The sequence below is a fragment of the Myotis yumanensis genome, unplaced genomic scaffold (genome assembly GCF_028538775.1).
Source record: "Myotis yumanensis isolate MYYU_CA2020_CCGP unplaced genomic scaffold, mMyoYum1.0.hap1 SCAF_13, whole genome shotgun sequence".
Classification (NCBI taxonomy): domain Eukaryota; kingdom Metazoa; phylum Chordata; class Mammalia; order Chiroptera; family Vespertilionidae; genus Myotis; species Myotis yumanensis.
This window is the reverse complement of record NW_027223764.1, coordinates 44,026,679-44,044,713: the sequence shown is the minus strand read 5'-3', so window position 1 is coordinate 44,044,713 and position 18,035 is coordinate 44,026,679. Positions and strand designations below refer to the sequence as shown.

Below are 18,035 nucleotides of genomic sequence, written 5' to 3'. Positions count from 1 at the left end.
TGTACTAGGGTTCCCTTTTCTTCTCATCCTCAGCAGTACTTGTCATTTGTTGATTTGTTGATGATAGCCATTTTGACAGGTGTGAGGTGATACCTCATTGACCTTTTAATTTGCATCCCTTTGATGATCAGTGACTTTGAGCATTTTTTCATATGTCTCTTGGCCATTTGTATGTCTACTTTAGAGAAGTGTCTATGTAGGTCTTTTGCCCATTTTTTAATTATTTAATGACAGTACTCTTGATCTTGTAATTTTTTATTGAAAGCTGGACATTATGTACTGAGTAATTTTTTTTTGGCAATTAGGTTTTTTAATGTGCGATTTTATGTTAATCGGCTAGTAGCTGGGCTGCGCTTAATGTTGGCTCTAGTTGTAGGTGCTAAAGGCTTCAGTTCCCTTTCTTTTGTTCTTCCCCTGCTGTCTGTGGGTTTGCCTAAGAACTTTTTCTTAGATAGGGTCTGTGTTTTGCAGTCTCTCAGTTATAATCCATTGTTATTATAGTGAAATTCTGTGGATGTAGTGGCAAGGTATTGGGGAGGAGGATTGTTCTATAGCCCTATGATCAAATATCAGTATTTTAATAGGTTTGAGTCCCTGGGTTCTGACCTTCAGAACGTTTAATAGCCTTTTTTTCTTTCTGTCCTTATGTGAGGCAGGAAACCTAGAAGAGGCTGGAGGCACCTAATGCCCCTTCCCGGAGTCAGATAAAGCTCTGGTAGTTTCCCTGAAAGAGTAGGCCTTTGATATGGAGAACACTCGGCATATTTCACCATGGTTACTTTTCCTTCTCTCTACCTGAGAGGATTTTAAATCTTATCTTCACTGTGAGAAACGGCTGAGCTCCTTGTTTTAAAATCTAAAAAAGTGTGGGGAACCCCTAGGAATGGGCCCCCAGGAGTTTTTAACTCTCTGGCTTATCCACACTCAGCCTCCAGCAATGTGTCAAAATGACCCTTAATTGTTTCTGTCTGTAAAAGGACTCCAGCGGCTTCTGATCTCAGCTGAGATTCTCTGTACTTGACTGTCTCTCCAAACTTCAAAGTGGCAATTTGCCCTGTGACCTTGTTTCTTAGATGGATCTAAGACAAGCTGTTGATTTTTCAGTTTGATCAGCTTTTTTTTGTTTGTTGTAAGGAAAGTAATGAAACTTCTAAGCTCTGTAGGTGCCAGTCAGCTGGTACTCCATTATCCATTATCACAGTAGAGATTAACATATTTTTCTACTATTTTTGCATATTTGTCTGATTATTTCTTTAGAAAATATCACTAGGAGTGGAATTTCTGGGTCAAAGATTATGCACATTTTAAGGCTTTTGATTAATATTACCAAATTGCTCTAAAAAATGTATAATTTGCTTCTGCTAGCAGTACAGAATTATTTTCAAGAGTTTTATAGATTTGAGAAGGTTAAAAAATCCACTTACCTAATAATCATTTATATATGTGTATTCCATTACTTTTTAAAAGAGGGGAATACTTTCCTTTAACCTAAATTATACTAACTCCATTTTTGCACGCAATGCTAATGGTCTGATTCTTGACATGCAGTTTTCAGAAGCGAATTGCTGATTGCCGATTGTGGCCTGTAGAGATCACCAGAGTTCCTGTAGTTACTGCACCCAAAGGGAAAGCTGCCAAATTTGATAAGGTAAATTTGTCCAGTTAGAAATATTTATAGTCCTGGCCAGTTTGGCTCCGTGGATAGAGTGTCAGCCCACAGACTGACACCAGGGTTGATTCTGGCCAAGGGTGGGTACCTTGGTTAAGGCTCAATTCCAGGCCTGGTAGGGGGAAGGTGCATACAGGAGGCAGCCAATGGATGTGTCTCTCTCACATCAGTGTTTCTCTCTGTCTCTCTCCCTCCTTTCCACTCTCTCTAAAAAAAAAAACCAATGGAAAAATAGCTTCCGGTGAGAATTGAAAAACATTTTATATAAGAAATGCTGCCTCTAATTCTAATACCAATGGAAAATATGAACTGATGTGGCTACTCCCTAGGGTAACAAACTGATTCCTATTTGTTTAATAGTTTCCTGACTGTAGTGCTGAAAGTCTCATGTACCAGGAAACTCCCCTGTCCATGGCAAATCAGGATGACTGGCCACCCTAGCTCCCTAATGTCCACTAAATATTTAGCCTTTATTCCCAGACATCCTATTTCCCTTTAGCCTTTCATTACAGTTTACCATAGGTAAAATCTTACAAAATAGCCATTTTTACGGGTCAAAAGTAGTTAAATATTGCCAATATGGTTCATCCTAAAACATCTTTCTGAATTTCTTTTAGACTTTGGACTTACAATGTTTTTAGCCTGCTAATTATTAGAGTAATAGGGTTCATAGATGTACTACTGTTCTGAAAAAGATATAGCTTTGATAAGCCTAGAACAGTGATTGGCAAACTCATTAGTCAACAGAGCCAAATATCAACAGTACAATGATGGAAATTTCTTTTGAGAGCCACATTTTTTAAACTTAAACTATATAGGTAGGTACATTGTTATTAACTTAATTGGGGTACTCCCTAATTAATTAGGGCTTAGGACAGGGGTGGGCAACCTTTTTGTGAGTGCGTGCCAAAATCAGCAAAATCTGTGACTCAAAATTCTTCTGCGTGCCCACCCTAATTTTTTGAGAACATGTTACGCCTACTTGATATCTCTTAAGGTGTACGTATGTGAAGAACCTTGAAGAAATAATAAAATTCATTTGAGTGACAAAAACACAGTATATGATGATGAAAAATACATTTATTTTTAATGTATACATGTACACTGATAGTCCGACAGAAAACTTTATGACCCCGTTTGATATTATCAGTGGGAGTTTTGCTGCTGCATCACCGATGACAGAGATTTTACATCAGGTTTATATTTCGTGACCTTCAGAGATATGCACGAGCTACTACTTTCATCCGTCAGGCTACTCCTATTACGAGACTTAACAAAATTCATCACTGAGAACAAAGATTCACAAAAATATGTGGATGAAAACATGGAGCATAACGCTGTTGCAAAGTTTTTTAAACAGAAAAAATTTTCTGGAATGGCATTCCAAGTCCTCAATAGTTCGTTTTTGACACTTCTCTCTGGTACTCCTGTCTCTAATCACTTTTTTTCAATGTTTTCTAAGTCAACTCTGAGGTCAATAAATTTCTGCTTCCAAATTGAGCTACTCTGAAATTCAATCAATTGCATTTCAAAGTCAGCCATGTCTATCCATGAAAACATTTGTAAGTTTAGTTCCTCCAGTTTCATGCTGTCTGGAAACCTCATGAATTTTGCTGTTTCTTCCAGTTCTCTGAATTTCGCAAATCTTGAGAAGAACTGCTCAATAGTTGACTCGATGATGTTTAAAAACAGCTTTTGAAGGCTTTGACAGTCTGTTCTGTCATATTTTGGGAGGTCTTTGATGTGCCTCTTGAGGTTTGGGAAATATCTAAATATCTCACCATCCACATCCCTCTTAAAGACTTCCAGTTTCTTTTCAAAAGCCTTTATGTAACCAAATATAACATCAAGTGTCTTGCCAGTTCCTTGTAATTTAACATTTAAGTCATTCAAATGTTCACAAAAATTGTAAATGGAAGATTATAAGAGAGGGTTTCGTGTGCCAGCAAAAGTTACTGGCATGTCATGTTTGGCACACGTGCTAGGGGTTGCTCACCCCTGGCTTAGGAAGAGCCACATTCAAGGGGCCAAAGAGCTGCATGTGGCTTTCGAGCCGCAGTTTACTGACCACAGGCCTAGAACATGATCTCTATTGTTTTTCTTGTGCATGTCTGGTCTTTTGTGTTTGAACTTCTTGTAGACTGCTTTGTATCCTCCACAGTACCTAGCATGATTCATGGCATATAGCATACACTTAACAAGTACCTAAATGATTTTTATTGATTTTAAAATGGATTTTTTGGAAGAATAAAAATACTGCTACTTTTCCCTTTGTAATATATAAAACAAGTTTCCTTAGCTTTGTAAAGAACATAATACTATTATATGATCATAGGACTTTAATCTAATTTCTAATTATTTTAATAGGTAAAATCAAAGAGATTACTTTTAATCTTGTGGGAATTAAATGGGTTTTCTTTCAGTTTTTCTTTCTTATAAAAGTTTTTTATGGCAAACCATCTAGCCATTAAAATGATGTTAAGATCTTTTTTTTTTTTTTTTTTTTTTTACATATTCTTCATCTTTGTAATGAGAGTTTAGATAAAATTAGGGATGGCAAATACATGATGGCATTCATCCTCCTTCATCCATGGCAGATAATACTGATCAATCAAAGGATTTTTTTCCTTCTGAATCCAGATAAAGATACAGACTCTTTCTCAGCACAGTACTCTAATTGATTAGAATGTAGGCATTAGCTAAAGCCTATTTGTCAACACTGGTCCAGATGATTTGTAAGACACTTTCATTCATATGAGTCTATGAACTAGAACTAAAAGCCATAGCTTCTGATTTCTTTTTAATTTTTGTTGTTGTTGTTTTTTACAGTTTTACATGGTGAAATTGATTTTTTGTTGAATATATATATTAATGAATTTGAGTGTGTTTATTCAACTACTGCCTTTACTATTCATTAACACTGTTTATATGCATTATTTCCGTGATCATGGTATTACTAAACCCATTTTGAAAATAAAGAAATGAAGGCCCCACAGCTCTCTCTATGGAGCGTGCCTGCGCCTTTCCCCACCTCTTCCTTTCCCCTTTCCTCTTTTTCCTGCAGCACATCCCAGCACCAATCTTCCCTCTTTCATCCCTCAAGGTGCATATCTCTCTTCCTCTTTCTCTTAGGCTCCAAGGGCCCTTCTTCTATCTCTGTGACTTTCTAAATAAACTTTCCCTTATAATTTGAAAAAAAAAGAAGTGAAGACCCAAAATGTCTATGCTATTGCCCCAAAGTCAACTACTTAAGTAGCATAGCTAGTTTCTAAAGCCAGGTCTTTGAATTGCTGAGTCAGAGCTCCATACCTTATATACTACGTTGCTCTATGGTACTAATAGGTCTCTGGTTTTATTCCTTTAGATGGATGATGAAAATGCGCTTTCATTTCATGGTGTGGCTTATGTTAATATGGTCCCATTGCTGTATCCAGGTGTGAAGAGGATTCGGGGAGCTTTTCATGTTTACCCTTATCTAGACAGCACGGTCTATGAAAAGGTCAGAAAAATTGTATAGAAGATGTCATCTGTACCAGTTTATCCTTTATATTTGTTTACTTTACATATACATGCTAAAGATTATACATCTTTGCAATGGATGTTTGGAACCAATTGATATACTGGGATTTTAAATATAGAGCCTTGCTGTCATTCTGCCATTGAATCTCAAAAACTTTAGGCCAAATATTTCAACAATAATATTATATGTGAGTAGTCTAACCACCCCAATGAAAGGACAGACATTATGAGACTTGGATTTTAAAATGTCAAGATTCAATGATATGCAGTCTAAAACAAACATGCCTTAGATTTAGACATACATAAGTTGAAGTAAAAGAATGGAAAAGACATACTATGCAAGTAGAAAATGTAACAGAGCTAAGTGGCAATATTTGTATCATATAAAATAGACTTCAAGACAAGAAACATTACTAAAGACATAGAGTGGCATGCCATAATGAGTAAAGGTCAATTAATCAGAAAGATAGAATTTATAAATTATAAATTATTACATAAAATAAGTATATACGTAGATTATAAATGTATACACCACTAACAAGAGAACCTCATAATACAGGAAGCAAACCCCAACAGAATTGAAAGGAGAAATAGACAATTCAATAGTAACATTTAGAAATTTCAATATTGTACTCTCAATATTTAATAGAACAACTATATTATTAAAAAATCTATACTAAATATAAGCTTACCATGCAACCCAGCAAATCATTCCTAGGAATCTACTCAAGAAAATTGAAAACCTGAATTTATACAAGCACATGTATGTGAATGTTTTAGGCTACTGTGAACAGCATTATTCACAGTAGCCTAAAACTCATAACAATCCAATGTCCACAACTGATGAGTTGATAAACAAAATGTGGTATATCTATACAAAGAAATATTATTTAGCAATGAAAAAGAATGGATTACAAATAATATAATATGCCAGAATCATTGTATTTTTGGTGAATTATATGAAATGTGAATTATATCTCAATAAAGCTGTTTTGTTAAAAAAGGAATGGTCTACTGATACATTCTATAACATGGATGAACCTCAAAATTTTTATGCAAAGTGAAAGAAGAAAGACACAAATGACTACATATTGTACAATATCACATACATGAAATGTTCTCATTTCCTAGAGATGTTAAAATTTGAAAAAGTTTGCATTTTAGATTATGAAATATAGTAATTTAGGACTTTGAGTGATGATTAGTATTTATAATTTTTTCTTTAAAATTGTGGGACCATGTTCTTAGCAGCATTATTGAGGTACAACTGACATATACTTAAGGGGCACAATTTAAAGCTTTTGACGTAGGTATACATCTGTGGCACTATCACCACAATCACAATAGTAAGAATATCCATCACTGGCCAAAGTTTTCTCATGACCTTTCCTGTTATCCTTCTCTCCTACTTCTGTTCAATCCCTCTGGGTTTTTTTGGGGGGTGGGGGTGGGGGTGGGGGGAGTCTGGCTTCTTTCACTCAGTATAAATTATATTTACATTCATCCATATTGTTTAATTTTAATATTTCTGTAAGACTCTTTTCCAGGCATTGTAGTTGAATTTTCCCATGCAAAGTTTTTATTTTGAACTATAAACTTGCCCCTCTTCTTCTAATCATAATTGATAAACCTTGCCAAAACCGGTTTGGCTCAGTGGATAGAGCGTCGGCCTGCAGACTGAAGGGTCCCAGGTTCAATTCCGGTCAAGGGCATGTACCTTGGTTGCGGGCATATCCCCAGTAGGAGATGTGCAGGAAGCAGCTGATCGATGTTTCTCTCTCATCAATGTTTCTAACTCTCTATCTCTCTCCCTTCCTCTCTGTAAAAAAATCAATAAAATGTATTAAAAAAAATTGATAAACCAGTAATTAAATAATGTTTCTTGTACAGAAATAAATTCAACCATTTAAAGTTAATTTGAAATTATGTGTCAAAGATGAAAAGCTGTCTGGTAACAAGTTAATGAGATACAAAATCAAGCCAAGTTGAAAAGTCTTCTCTTAAGAATTTAAATAATGGGATAGACAGCTAGCTTTCTGTGATGGTTTCACTTCCTCAACAAATATGGGTGCAATAGAGTTTTTTAATTCCCCCATTTCTCTTTGTTTCTACAATGTTGAAATTATCTAGAAAACTAAGTGATGTTAAAGAATAATGTGGATTTCTTTTATTTGCCTATGATTCATTGAAATTTTTGTTTGTTTTTCAGACCAAATGCTCATTTAGCTTGTTCCGGGATACTGGGCATAATTTGCTTCATAATAACAAAGTAGGAGGAATTAATTCTCCATTGTCCAAACCAGTTGTTGCTAAGAACCTGAAAGAAGATAAAATAGTAAGAAAAGGATATAAAAGGAAGGCCTAGATCTGGGGATATGGTAGGTTGTTGAGAAGGTGATGATTTTGCTGATTTTGTTACATTCCAGAGGCTTACACTTATTTCTCATTTGGTGAATTGCCTCAATTTGATTTGCATTTTGATGCAACATAATGATTAGTGTTCCTGCCATTGTAAAGACCATGTAAGAATTTCATTTTTAAGGTATGTTCATTTCTTTCAGCCAGCATCTAGTGTAAAATCTCAGAGCTCAGATACAGCTATGGAAATTCTGGATGCCACTCCAAACTACAATCCAGAAGGACAGGTAACTATGCATTAAGAGTTGGAAAATTAAGTTTACATTCATCAGTCCTTTACTGAGTAAGGTAGTATGTTGTAGTGGGAAATGCTCAGGAAAACGCTCATTGAGTTACCATCCTTATTTACCATGACTGGTTTCTGATGTTGGGTAAATTTCTTTGTCTTGCTGAGACTTACTGAAACAAATAGGTACCAGATTAACTTTAAGGACTGTTCCAGCATTAAAAATTTATGTCTTTTATTAAAGCTACTATTTTGAGCACTATGAGGGATGCAAGGATGCATCATCTGCAGCATTTATTCGTCTGCTCTCAGGACACTCAACAGTCTGGTGGGCGAAATACAGTTGGTACATAACTAATGGCAATACAGAATTGTGATGAATGCTGTAGTAGAGGAATGCATAAAGGTGCTGTGTGGGCTCCAACAAAACAGATTAGTAGCTACTAGAATGGGGCAATCTCAGAAATCTTCATAGAAGAGGTGGCATCCAAGCTAAGTAGTGAAAGAAGAAGAGAAGCCTTTGCCAGATGAAGATGGAAGAAGAGGCATTTCAGGGTCAGGGAACAGCTGGAGTCAAGGCACAAAGAAGATAGCAGAATTTGGGGTACATCAATTAATTCAATGTATGGTATAGAGCAGCGGTCGCCAACCGGTGGTCTGCAGACCACTGGTGGTCTGTGAGGTCTGAAAGATTGGCAACCGCTGGTTTAAGGAAACCTTGGGAGCAGTGGTCGCTAACCGGTGGTCTGTGAACCACTGGTGTTCCATGAGGTTCATAAGGTTGGCGACTGCTGGTATAGAGAAATGAAAAAAAGAAGAGGTTCTAGGAGGTGAGAAATGAGAGAGAGAGTGATCTGGGTTGTAGAAAGGCTTTGAAAGGCTTGCTAAAAAGTTTGGGCTTAATTCTACCTATCCTATCTAATAAAAGAGAAACATGGTAATTAGCCGTACATCCGCTACCCTTCCCATTGCCTAATCAGGGCGATATGCAAATTAACTGTCAGCCAAGATGGCGGCCGGCAGCCATGCACTGAAGCAAACAGGGAGTCTTGCTTGCTCCAGTGACAGCAGACTCCAACGTTCCCTGCCTGACTTGCCAGCCTCTCAGCTGCAACTCTAAGCAACTATGTTGCAAATATAGAAGCTAAACAAAACCCCAGAAACCGGCTTTCAGTCAGCCGGGCTTCAGCCAGCCGGACCGCAACATTGTATCAAATACAGAAGGTAAAGGCCAGAAACCTGCTTTCAGCAGCGAGGCCTCAGAGCTAAAGCTGGCCCAGAATAGAAAAAAAAAAAAAAGAAAAAAAGGAGCAGTTGGGAGCTTCAGTCACCCACCAGCCTGAAAACGGCCCTCAGCCCCTCAGCCAGACTGGCCAGGCACCCCAGTGGGGACCCCCACCCTGAAGGGCGTGTGATCAGCTGCAAACAGCCATCATCCCCTCATCCAGGCTGGCCAGGCACCCCAGTGAGGACCCCCACCCTGATCCAGGACACCCTTCAGGGCAAACCAGCCAGCCCCCACCCATGCACCAGGCCTCTATTCTATATAGTAAAAGGGTAATATGCCTCCCGGCACCAGGATCAGCGGAGCCACGAGGCCTCCCGGCACCGGGATCAGCGTGACAGGGGGCAGCGCCCAAACCCCCTGATCGCCCTGCGGCTCTGTGTGTGACAGGGGGTGGGGTCACAACCTCCCTATCCGCCCTGTTCTGTTCGTGATGGGGAAGGCACCCCAACCCCCTGATCAGCCCTGCTCTGTGCCTGATAGGGGGGAGCTCCCCAATCCCCTAATCGCCCTGCGGCTCTGTGTGTGACAGGGTGCAGCGCCCTAACCCCCTGATCGGCCCTGCTCTGTGTGCAGTGCCCCAACTCCCCTATCGGCCCTACTCTGTGAGTGACAGGGGGAAGCTCCTCAACCCCCTGATCGGCCCTGCTCTGTGCATGACAGGGGAAGGCACCCCAACCCCCTGATCGACCCTGCTCTGTGTGTGACAGAGTACGGAGCCCCAACCCCCTGATGGGCCCTGCTCTGTGAGTGACAGGGGGCAGTGCCCCAACCCTCTGATTGGCCCTGCTCTGTGAGTGACAGGGGGCAGCGCCCCAACCCTCTGATTGGCCCTGCTCTGTGAGTGACAGGGGGCAGTGCCCCAACCCCCTGATTGGCCCTGCTCTGTGTGTGACAGGGGGTGGCGCCGCAACCTCCCCATCGACCCTGCCTTGAGTGTGACAGGGGGCGGTGCCACAACCCCCCAATCAGCCCTACCCTGAGCGTGACTGAGGGTGGCATCACAACCTCCCGATCCGCCCTGCTCTGTGCATGACGGGGCGGTGCCCCAACTCCCCAATCGGCCCTGCTCTGAGCCTGACCAGGGGCTGCACCTAGGGATTGGGCGTGCCCTCTGCCACCCGGGAGCAGGCCTAAGCCAGCAGGTCGTTATCTCCCGAGGGGTCCCAGACTGCGAGAGGGCACAGGCCGGGCTGCCGAGCAACAGAGTGACAGCAACTTTGTAGAGTGCCCTTGCATTCTGAGACCACTCAGAGGATGTTGGACTGTCAGTTTTGGTCCGATCCCCACAGGCCGGGCCAAGGGACCCCACCTGCCAGAGGGACCCTGCTCACTCCACAGATGCCCTTTGAGCCCTGGCACCACCCCAGGTGCAGCCGGCCAGGGCGGTACCACAGGAGGTTGGCTCCAGGGCATGTCCGGCCTGTCTCGCCCAGTCCTGCCCCACCAGCCACCTTCTAATTAATTTACTTTCAATGTGCACAAATCCGTGCACTGGGCTTCTAGTAAGTAATAAGGCTCTTGAGCCTCATTTTAGGGACTCACATTAAAGGTTTTTAAACGTATGTGGAAATAAGACCTTATGTGTGTTTCAAGGCAAAACTCTTGCAAGGATGTGAAAAAGAGAAACAGAACGTAGAGTAGGGACTTCAGATGTCAGTTTATAGGTTTTTCTGAGAGTACAGATGAGTATTGATGACAGTTTGAGTTAAGGAAGAGATCATAGAGAAAGTCAGAAACCTGCAGAGGCACAGTGGAACTGGGAAGCTTTGAGGTGATGAAGAAAAGTTAAAGGTAACTCAGGTTTCAAGCCTTTCTTTCTGGAAAGGTGACACAATCATTAAGAGAAACTTTAAAAGAGAGGTTGATATAGGGGGAATGATAAGTTGGATTTTGGACACGTTGCATTTAAGATGCTAGCAAAAATCTGGGTAGAAATGTCCATCAGGTTGCAGTTGGTAGATGGTGGTGAGCAGGCTGTGAGTGGGAATGTCGGGAGGTTATGAGGAGAATATTTCTGCAGAACTCCTGAAAGAGTTTTGGTGGAAGAAAGAATGGCACTCACCTAAAATAGTTCCAAGAAAGGTATTGAACAAGTTGAACAGGGCTTCAGCTGGGGTAGAAGTTTCCAAGAATAAAATTGAAAGTGGTTCCCTGCAAGAGATAGCCACTGTTGCTATTTTTCTGTCCAGTTATTTTTCTATGGAAAACATATTTTAAGTTAAGATTACATTATATTTATAGCTGTCGATGCACTTTTCTCACTTATTATATTGTGAATATTACCTTATGTTACAAATTTTTTTCATAAATATTTTTTTTATTAAAAAGAATAAATTAGAATAAATGTCTTTACAGCAATATGTAGAAGCAGGGACATACATCGTGTTGGAGATTCAGCTGAACAAAGCCTTGGTTCCAAAGCGATTGCCAGAGGAGCTGGCCAGACGGTGTGTAGCAATGTTCTCATACTTGTTTTGCAAAAGCAATTTAGGTGTAAGTAAAAGGAAGTCAGTTTGTGACCATAAATGTAATTTTCCCTAGGCCAAACATCAATTTTCTGCTCTCTCCCCCCCCTCCCCCAGATAAAGTTTCTTATATTTTCTTACTATAAAAGCAGTATATGCCTATTATAAAAAATTTGAGAAATTGAGATTAGCCACAAAGTATAAAGACACACAGATTTCTACTCACCCATTGATAACTGCTTTTAATACCTTGGTATTTATCTTTCTAGAGTTATTGTAAAGCCACTCTACTATATGAACACATATTCCATGTCACATTAATATACTAGTATGTAATTTTTTTTTTTTTTCTGAGCCCAACCAGGGGCTGCACCTAGGGATTGGGCCTGCCCTCTGCCACCCAGGAGCAGGCCTAAGCCAGCAGGTCGTTATCTCCCAAGGGGTCCCAGACTGCGAGAGGGCACAGGCCGGGGTGAGGGACCCCCCCTTTCCCCCCCGGGTGCACAAATTTTTGTGCACCGGGCCTCTAGTAGTAATATAATCATGTTACATTATATTATTATTATTATTTTTTAAATCTTTATTGTTCAGATTATTACATTTGTTCCTCTTTTTTCCCCCCATAACTCCCCTCCTTCCAGCTCCCACCCCACCCTCCACCCTCACTCCCCACCCACTGAGTTCATCCATAGGTGCATGATTTTTGTCCAGTCACTTCCCGCATCTCCCACACCCCTTTTCCCCCAAGAATAGTCAGTCCATTCCCTTTCTATGTCCCTGATTCATTATAGTCACCAGTTCATTCTGTACATCAGGTTATTTATTCACTTGATTCTTAGATTCATTTGTTGATAGATGCATATTTGTTGTTCATAATTTGTATCTTTACCTTTTTCTTCTTCTTCCTCTTCTTAAAGGATACCTTTCAGCATTTCATATAATACTGGTTTGGCAGTGATGAACTGCTTTAGTTTTTCCTTATCTGTGAAGCTCTTTATCTGACCTTCAATTCTGAATGATAGCTTTGCTGGATAAAGTAATCTTGGTTGTAGGTTCTTGGTATTCATCACTTTGAATATTTCTTGCCATTCCCTTCTGGCCTGCAAAGTTTCTGTTGAGAAATCAGCTGACAGTCGTATGGGTATTCCCTTGTAGGTAATTGAGCCTCTTTCTCTTGCTGCTTTTAAGATTTTCTCTTTGTCTTTTGCTCTTGGCATTTTAATGATGATGTGTCTTGGTGTGGTCCTCTTTGGATTCCTTTTGTTTGGGGTTCTCTGCGCTTCTTGGACCTGTAAGTCCATTTCTTTCTCCAGGTGGGGGAAGTTTTCTGCCATTATTTCTTGAAATAGGTTTTCAATATCTTGCTGTCTCTCATCTTCTGGCACTCCAATGACTCTGATATTAGTCCGCTTAAAGCTGTCCCAGAGGCTCCTTACACTATCTTCACACTTTCGGATTCTTTTTTCATTTTGCTTTTCCAATTGGGTGTTTTTTGTCGAATCTTTGTTTTGATTCTTGTGCTCCTCTGGTCTGCTATTGGGTATAATATTCTTTATTTCAGTCCGTGTATGCTTACTTTCTAATTTCTTTATCGTAGCATCGAGGGTTTCATTAGTTTTCGTGAGGCTCTGCACAAATTTATGGCAAGCCCTCAAAATTGCGATTCTTAGCTCCATATCCTCCATTTCTGTCATGTTTTTTTGTCTCCGCATCTTTTATGCTTTCTTGGTGCACCCCCTTGTGGTCTCTGTCTAGTATGTAATTTTTAAGAAACTATTTTTAAATTGTACCAGAGTCCTTTGATCATTTTTCTAGGAAATTGCCATTTTATCTAGGTTATCCAATTTGTTGATGTACAGTTGTTCATGGCATTCTTTTTTCTTTTTCTCATTTCTGATTTTAGTAATTTGAGTCTGTTTTCTTTTTTCTTAGTCCATCTACCTAAGAATTATCATTTTGTTGATCTTTTCAAAGAAGCAGTCTTTTTTGTTTTATTGATTTTCCCTATTGTGTTTCTTTTCTCTTTCATTTATCTTTACTCTAATTCTATTACTTCCTTCCTTCTGTGAGCTTTGGCTTTAGTTTGCTCTCTTTTTCTAGTCCCTTAAGATATAAAATTAAATTGTGTATTATATTATTGTGTGAGTTAGAGCTGTAAATTTCCCTCTGAACACTTCTTTCACTGCATTCCATAAGTTTTGGTATGCTGTGTTTTTGTTTTCATTCATCTCAAAGTATTTTCTCATTTGCCTATGATTTTTTTCTTTGACCTATTATTTTAAAGCATGTTGCTTAATTTCCACATATTTGTGACTTTTCCTGTTTTCCAGTTTTCTTCCAGTTATTTATTTCTATTCTCATTTCATTGTAATTAGAAAATATATTTTATATGGTTTCAATCTTTTAAAATTGATTGAGATTTATTTTGTGGCCTGACATATAGTCTATCCTGCAGAATGTTCCATGTGCACTTGAGAAGAATGTGTATTGTGTGATGTTAAGAGGAATGTTCTGTATATGTCTGTTAGATCAAATTGCTTTATACTGTTAAGTCTTTTATGTTCTAAGTAGAGGCCGGTTGCACAAAGAGATTCGTGCAATAGGCCTTCCTTCCCCTGGCTGCCAGCACTGGTTTTCCTCCGGCACCCGGCACCCAGGCCTTTGGTCTGGCCTCAGTGGCTTGGCTTCTCCGCTTCAGTCTTCAGTCTTCAGTCTGGCCAGAGCCTTCAGTCTTTGCTCTGTGCCTGCATATGCAAATTAACCGCCATCTTTGTCAGTTTAATTTGCATAGTCACTCTGATTGGCTGGTGGGCATAGTGGAGTGACGCTGATTTGCATGTTTCTCTTTTATTAGTGTAGATTGATCTTCTGTCTGATTGTTCTACCCATTTTTGAAGTGGGGTATTAAAATCTCTATTATTAAAGATCTGTCTAATTCTCCCTTCAATTGTCTCAATTTTTGCTTTATATATTTTGGGTCTCTATTATTAGGTACATATATGTTTATTATTGTTATATTTTATTGCTGTCTGAAGCCTTTTAGGTATCTATCTATCATCTATCTATATTGTTCTTCTTTATCTCTTATTATCTTTTATTTCAAGTCTATTTTCTCAAGAAATATAACCACCCCAACTCTGTTTTGGTTACTATCTGCATGGGATGTCTTTTTCTATCCTCCTACTTTCAATTTTTTGTGTGTTCTTATATCTAAAGGAAGTATCTTGTAGACAGCAGACAGATGGACACTGTTTTTGTTTTTTTAGTTACCTTTAAAAATTAAAAATGGAACTGTCATTTGACCCTGTCATTCTAGTTCTAGGAATATGTCTGAAGAAGCCTGAAACACCAGTCAGAAAGAAAATATGCACCCCTATGTTCACTGCAGCATCATTTACAATAGCTAAGCTCTGGAAACAGCCCAAATGCTCATCAGTAGATGAGTGGGTAAAAAAGCCGTGGTACATATACACAATGGAATACTATGCAGCTATAAAAAGAAGAATTTCTTACCTGTTGAGACAGCATGGAGGGTTCTGGAGAATATTATGCTAAGCCAGTCACATGATCTCACTTATATGTGTAATCTAATGAACAAAAGAAACTGACAAATGAAATAGATGCAGAGACATGGAAGCATGCAACAAACTGATGATTCTCAGAGGGAAGCAGGGGAGAGGTAGGAAGATATTAACCAAAGAATGTATGCATATATGCATAACCTATGGACACAGACAATAGTGTGGTGAAGGCCTGGGGAGGGGGCAGAAATGGGGAGGAGGGGTGAATGGGGGAAAAACAGGGACATAAAAATATAAATCCAATCCACTAATCTCTGCCTTTTAATAGGAAAGTTTAACCCATTTATATTTAATGCAATTACTGATAAAGGATTTACTTCTACATATCTATTTCTAATCTGCTTGTCTGTTCTTGAATTCCTTCATTACCGCCTTTTTAATATTTGATTGGCTTTTTATAATGTACCATTTAGATTTCCTTCTTCTTTCTTTCTCTTTATTTTCTTAGTGGTTACCTTGGGGATTACAATGATCATCTTAAACTTGTAACAATTTAGCTTTAATATTATACACTTGGTTCCTCCTATATATTTCTATCCCTTCCTCTTTGTATTATTATTGTCACAGATTATAGTTTATACACTGTATACCTATTAACAAATATTTATGATTATTATTTTATGCATTTGCCTTCTAAAAAAAGAGGTAAGGAGGGGTTACAAACCAAAAGTACAATAATAATGGCTTTCATAATTACCTTTACCAGTGTTCTTCATTTCCTCATTTACCTTTGAGTTCCTTTCATTTTAGCCTGAAGGGCTTCATTTAGTATTTCTTATAAGGTAGATCTTAGTAATACTCTCTTAACTTTTGTTTATCTGGGATTGTCTTAATTTTTCCTTCATTGTTGAAGGATAGTTTGCTGGATATAGAATTCTTGTTGGCAGTTTTTTTCCCCCCAGAACTTTAAATGTTACCCAAATGCCTTCTGGCCTCCATGGTTTCTGATGAGAAATGATCTGTATTGAGATTATTGAAATTATCTATTAATCTTATGTGATGAGTCACTCCTCTCACTGCTTTGGAGATTTTCTCCTTTTCTTTTCTTTTGACAATTCTACTATAATGTGTCTTAGTGTAGAGCTCTTTAATTTTATCCTTCTTGGAGTTTGATAAGCTTCTTGCTTGTTTAGATTCATATATTTCATCAAATTTGGAGGTTTTGGCCATCAGTTCTTCAAAATTTTTTTCTGCCACTTTCCCTCTGTTATCTCTTTGTATTCCCATAATGTGTTTGTTGGTTATACAAATATGTATGTTGATGGTGTTCCCCAGATTTTAGACTGTGTTCATTTTTTTCATTTTTCTTTCTGTTTCCTTAGACTGAATAATTTCAATTGTCTTGGTTCTTTCTTCTGCTTGATCAAACTTATTGAACCCTCTAGTGACTTTTTCATTTCAGTTATTGTACTTTTCAACTCCAAACTTTCTTTTTGGTTCCTTTTTTGTTGTTGTTAATCCTCTCCCAAGGATATTTTTCCATTGATTTTTAGAGAGAGTGGAAGGAAGGGGGAGAGATGGAAACATCGATGTGAGAAAGACACATCAATTGGCTGCCTCCTGCACTCACCCTGACCAGGGCTAGAGATCGAGCCTGCAACTGAGGTACATGCCTTGACCAGAATCAAATCTGGGACCCTTCAGTCTGTGGGCTGATGCTCTATCCACTGAGCCAAACCAGCTATGTCTATTTGGTTCCTTTTTTATGATTTCTATCTCTTTTCTGGTATTCTCACTTTGTTCATACATAATTTTTCTGGTTTCTTTTAAGCCCTTTGTCTGTTGTTTTCTTTAGCTCTTTGAGCATGTTTATTTAACATCTTTTTGTAGCAAGTCCAATGTCTGGGCTTCTTCAAGAATAGTTCCTGTCAATTTATTTTTTATTTTGAAAATGCCATAGTTTTGTGTTTCTTGGTATATTTGGTGATTTTTTTGTTGTTGAAAATTGGACATTTGTTTACTAGAATGAGGGAATATTGGAAATAAAAGTTTACCCTTTCCCAGGATTTGCTGTTTTTTCATTAAGTTATAGCTTGTGTTCAGCTAGTGTTTTGACTGAGATTTCCTTGAATGCCAGTACCTTAATGTAAACAAACTAACAAAACCAAAACTTAAAAAAATTTTTTTTTTGTCTTTGAAGATGACTGTGCTGGGCTATGTATTTTTTATTGATTTCAGAGAGGAAGGGAGAGAGAGAGAAATATCAATGATGAGAGAGAATCAATCATTGATTGGCTGCCTCCTGCAACCCACCTCCACACTGGGGATCGAGCCAGCAACCTGGGTATGTGCCCTGACCAGGATTCGAACCATGACCTCCTGGTTCACAGGTTGATACTCAACCACTGAGCCACAGTGGCCAGGCTTGGCCATTCTTTTAACACTTAATCAGGCTCTTTATAATTCTACCTCATCTTTCACTTCCTGCTTGCACTGAGATTATATATCAGTCATTGGTGAAACTTAGGGTCTTCTCACGTTTTTTTCTGAGCACAGTTCCAATCCTGGGCATGTGCAGTACATACAACTGCATTTGAATACCCTAATTTCCTAAAGATCACCTCTGGCTTTCCTCCTAAACCGTGCGCTGTGTTGTATGTCTTAACCATATTTTCCCCGCAGAGCTGTGAGGTTTTTCATAACCTTACAGTGTTTTTGAGCAATTCCTAATCATTGCTTTTCTACCCTTAGTGGGTTTCAAATTAGGAAAAACTAAAAAATCATAATTAGCGGCAGTAGTCCTGACAGGTTAGAACACAGTAACTTGCGAATAAGATCTGCTGTGCTCCTCCAGAAGCAGGGACCAGTGTGCCACACTGGGAATGCAGGGTCCTATCCTTAAGACAGCCACTCAACTGGAGATGGAGTG

General features: G+C 39.0%; 1 protein-coding gene across 1 annotated transcript in view; it reads left to right on the top strand.

The window, feature by feature from the left end:
* CFAP70 (cilia and flagella associated protein 70) overlaps nucleotides 1–18,035 on the top strand; it is a 107,573-nt gene that overhangs the window by 42,351 nt on the left and 47,187 nt on the right. Inside the window, 6 exon segments of the mRNA XM_070432969.1 lie at nucleotides 1,549–1,648; nucleotides 5,034–5,168; nucleotides 7,398–7,525; nucleotides 7,527–7,566; nucleotides 7,750–7,833; nucleotides 11,476–11,567. Coding sequence (XP_070289070.1) covers nucleotides 1,549–1,648; nucleotides 5,034–5,168; nucleotides 7,398–7,525; nucleotides 7,527–7,566; nucleotides 7,750–7,833; nucleotides 11,476–11,567 — 579 coding nt within the window.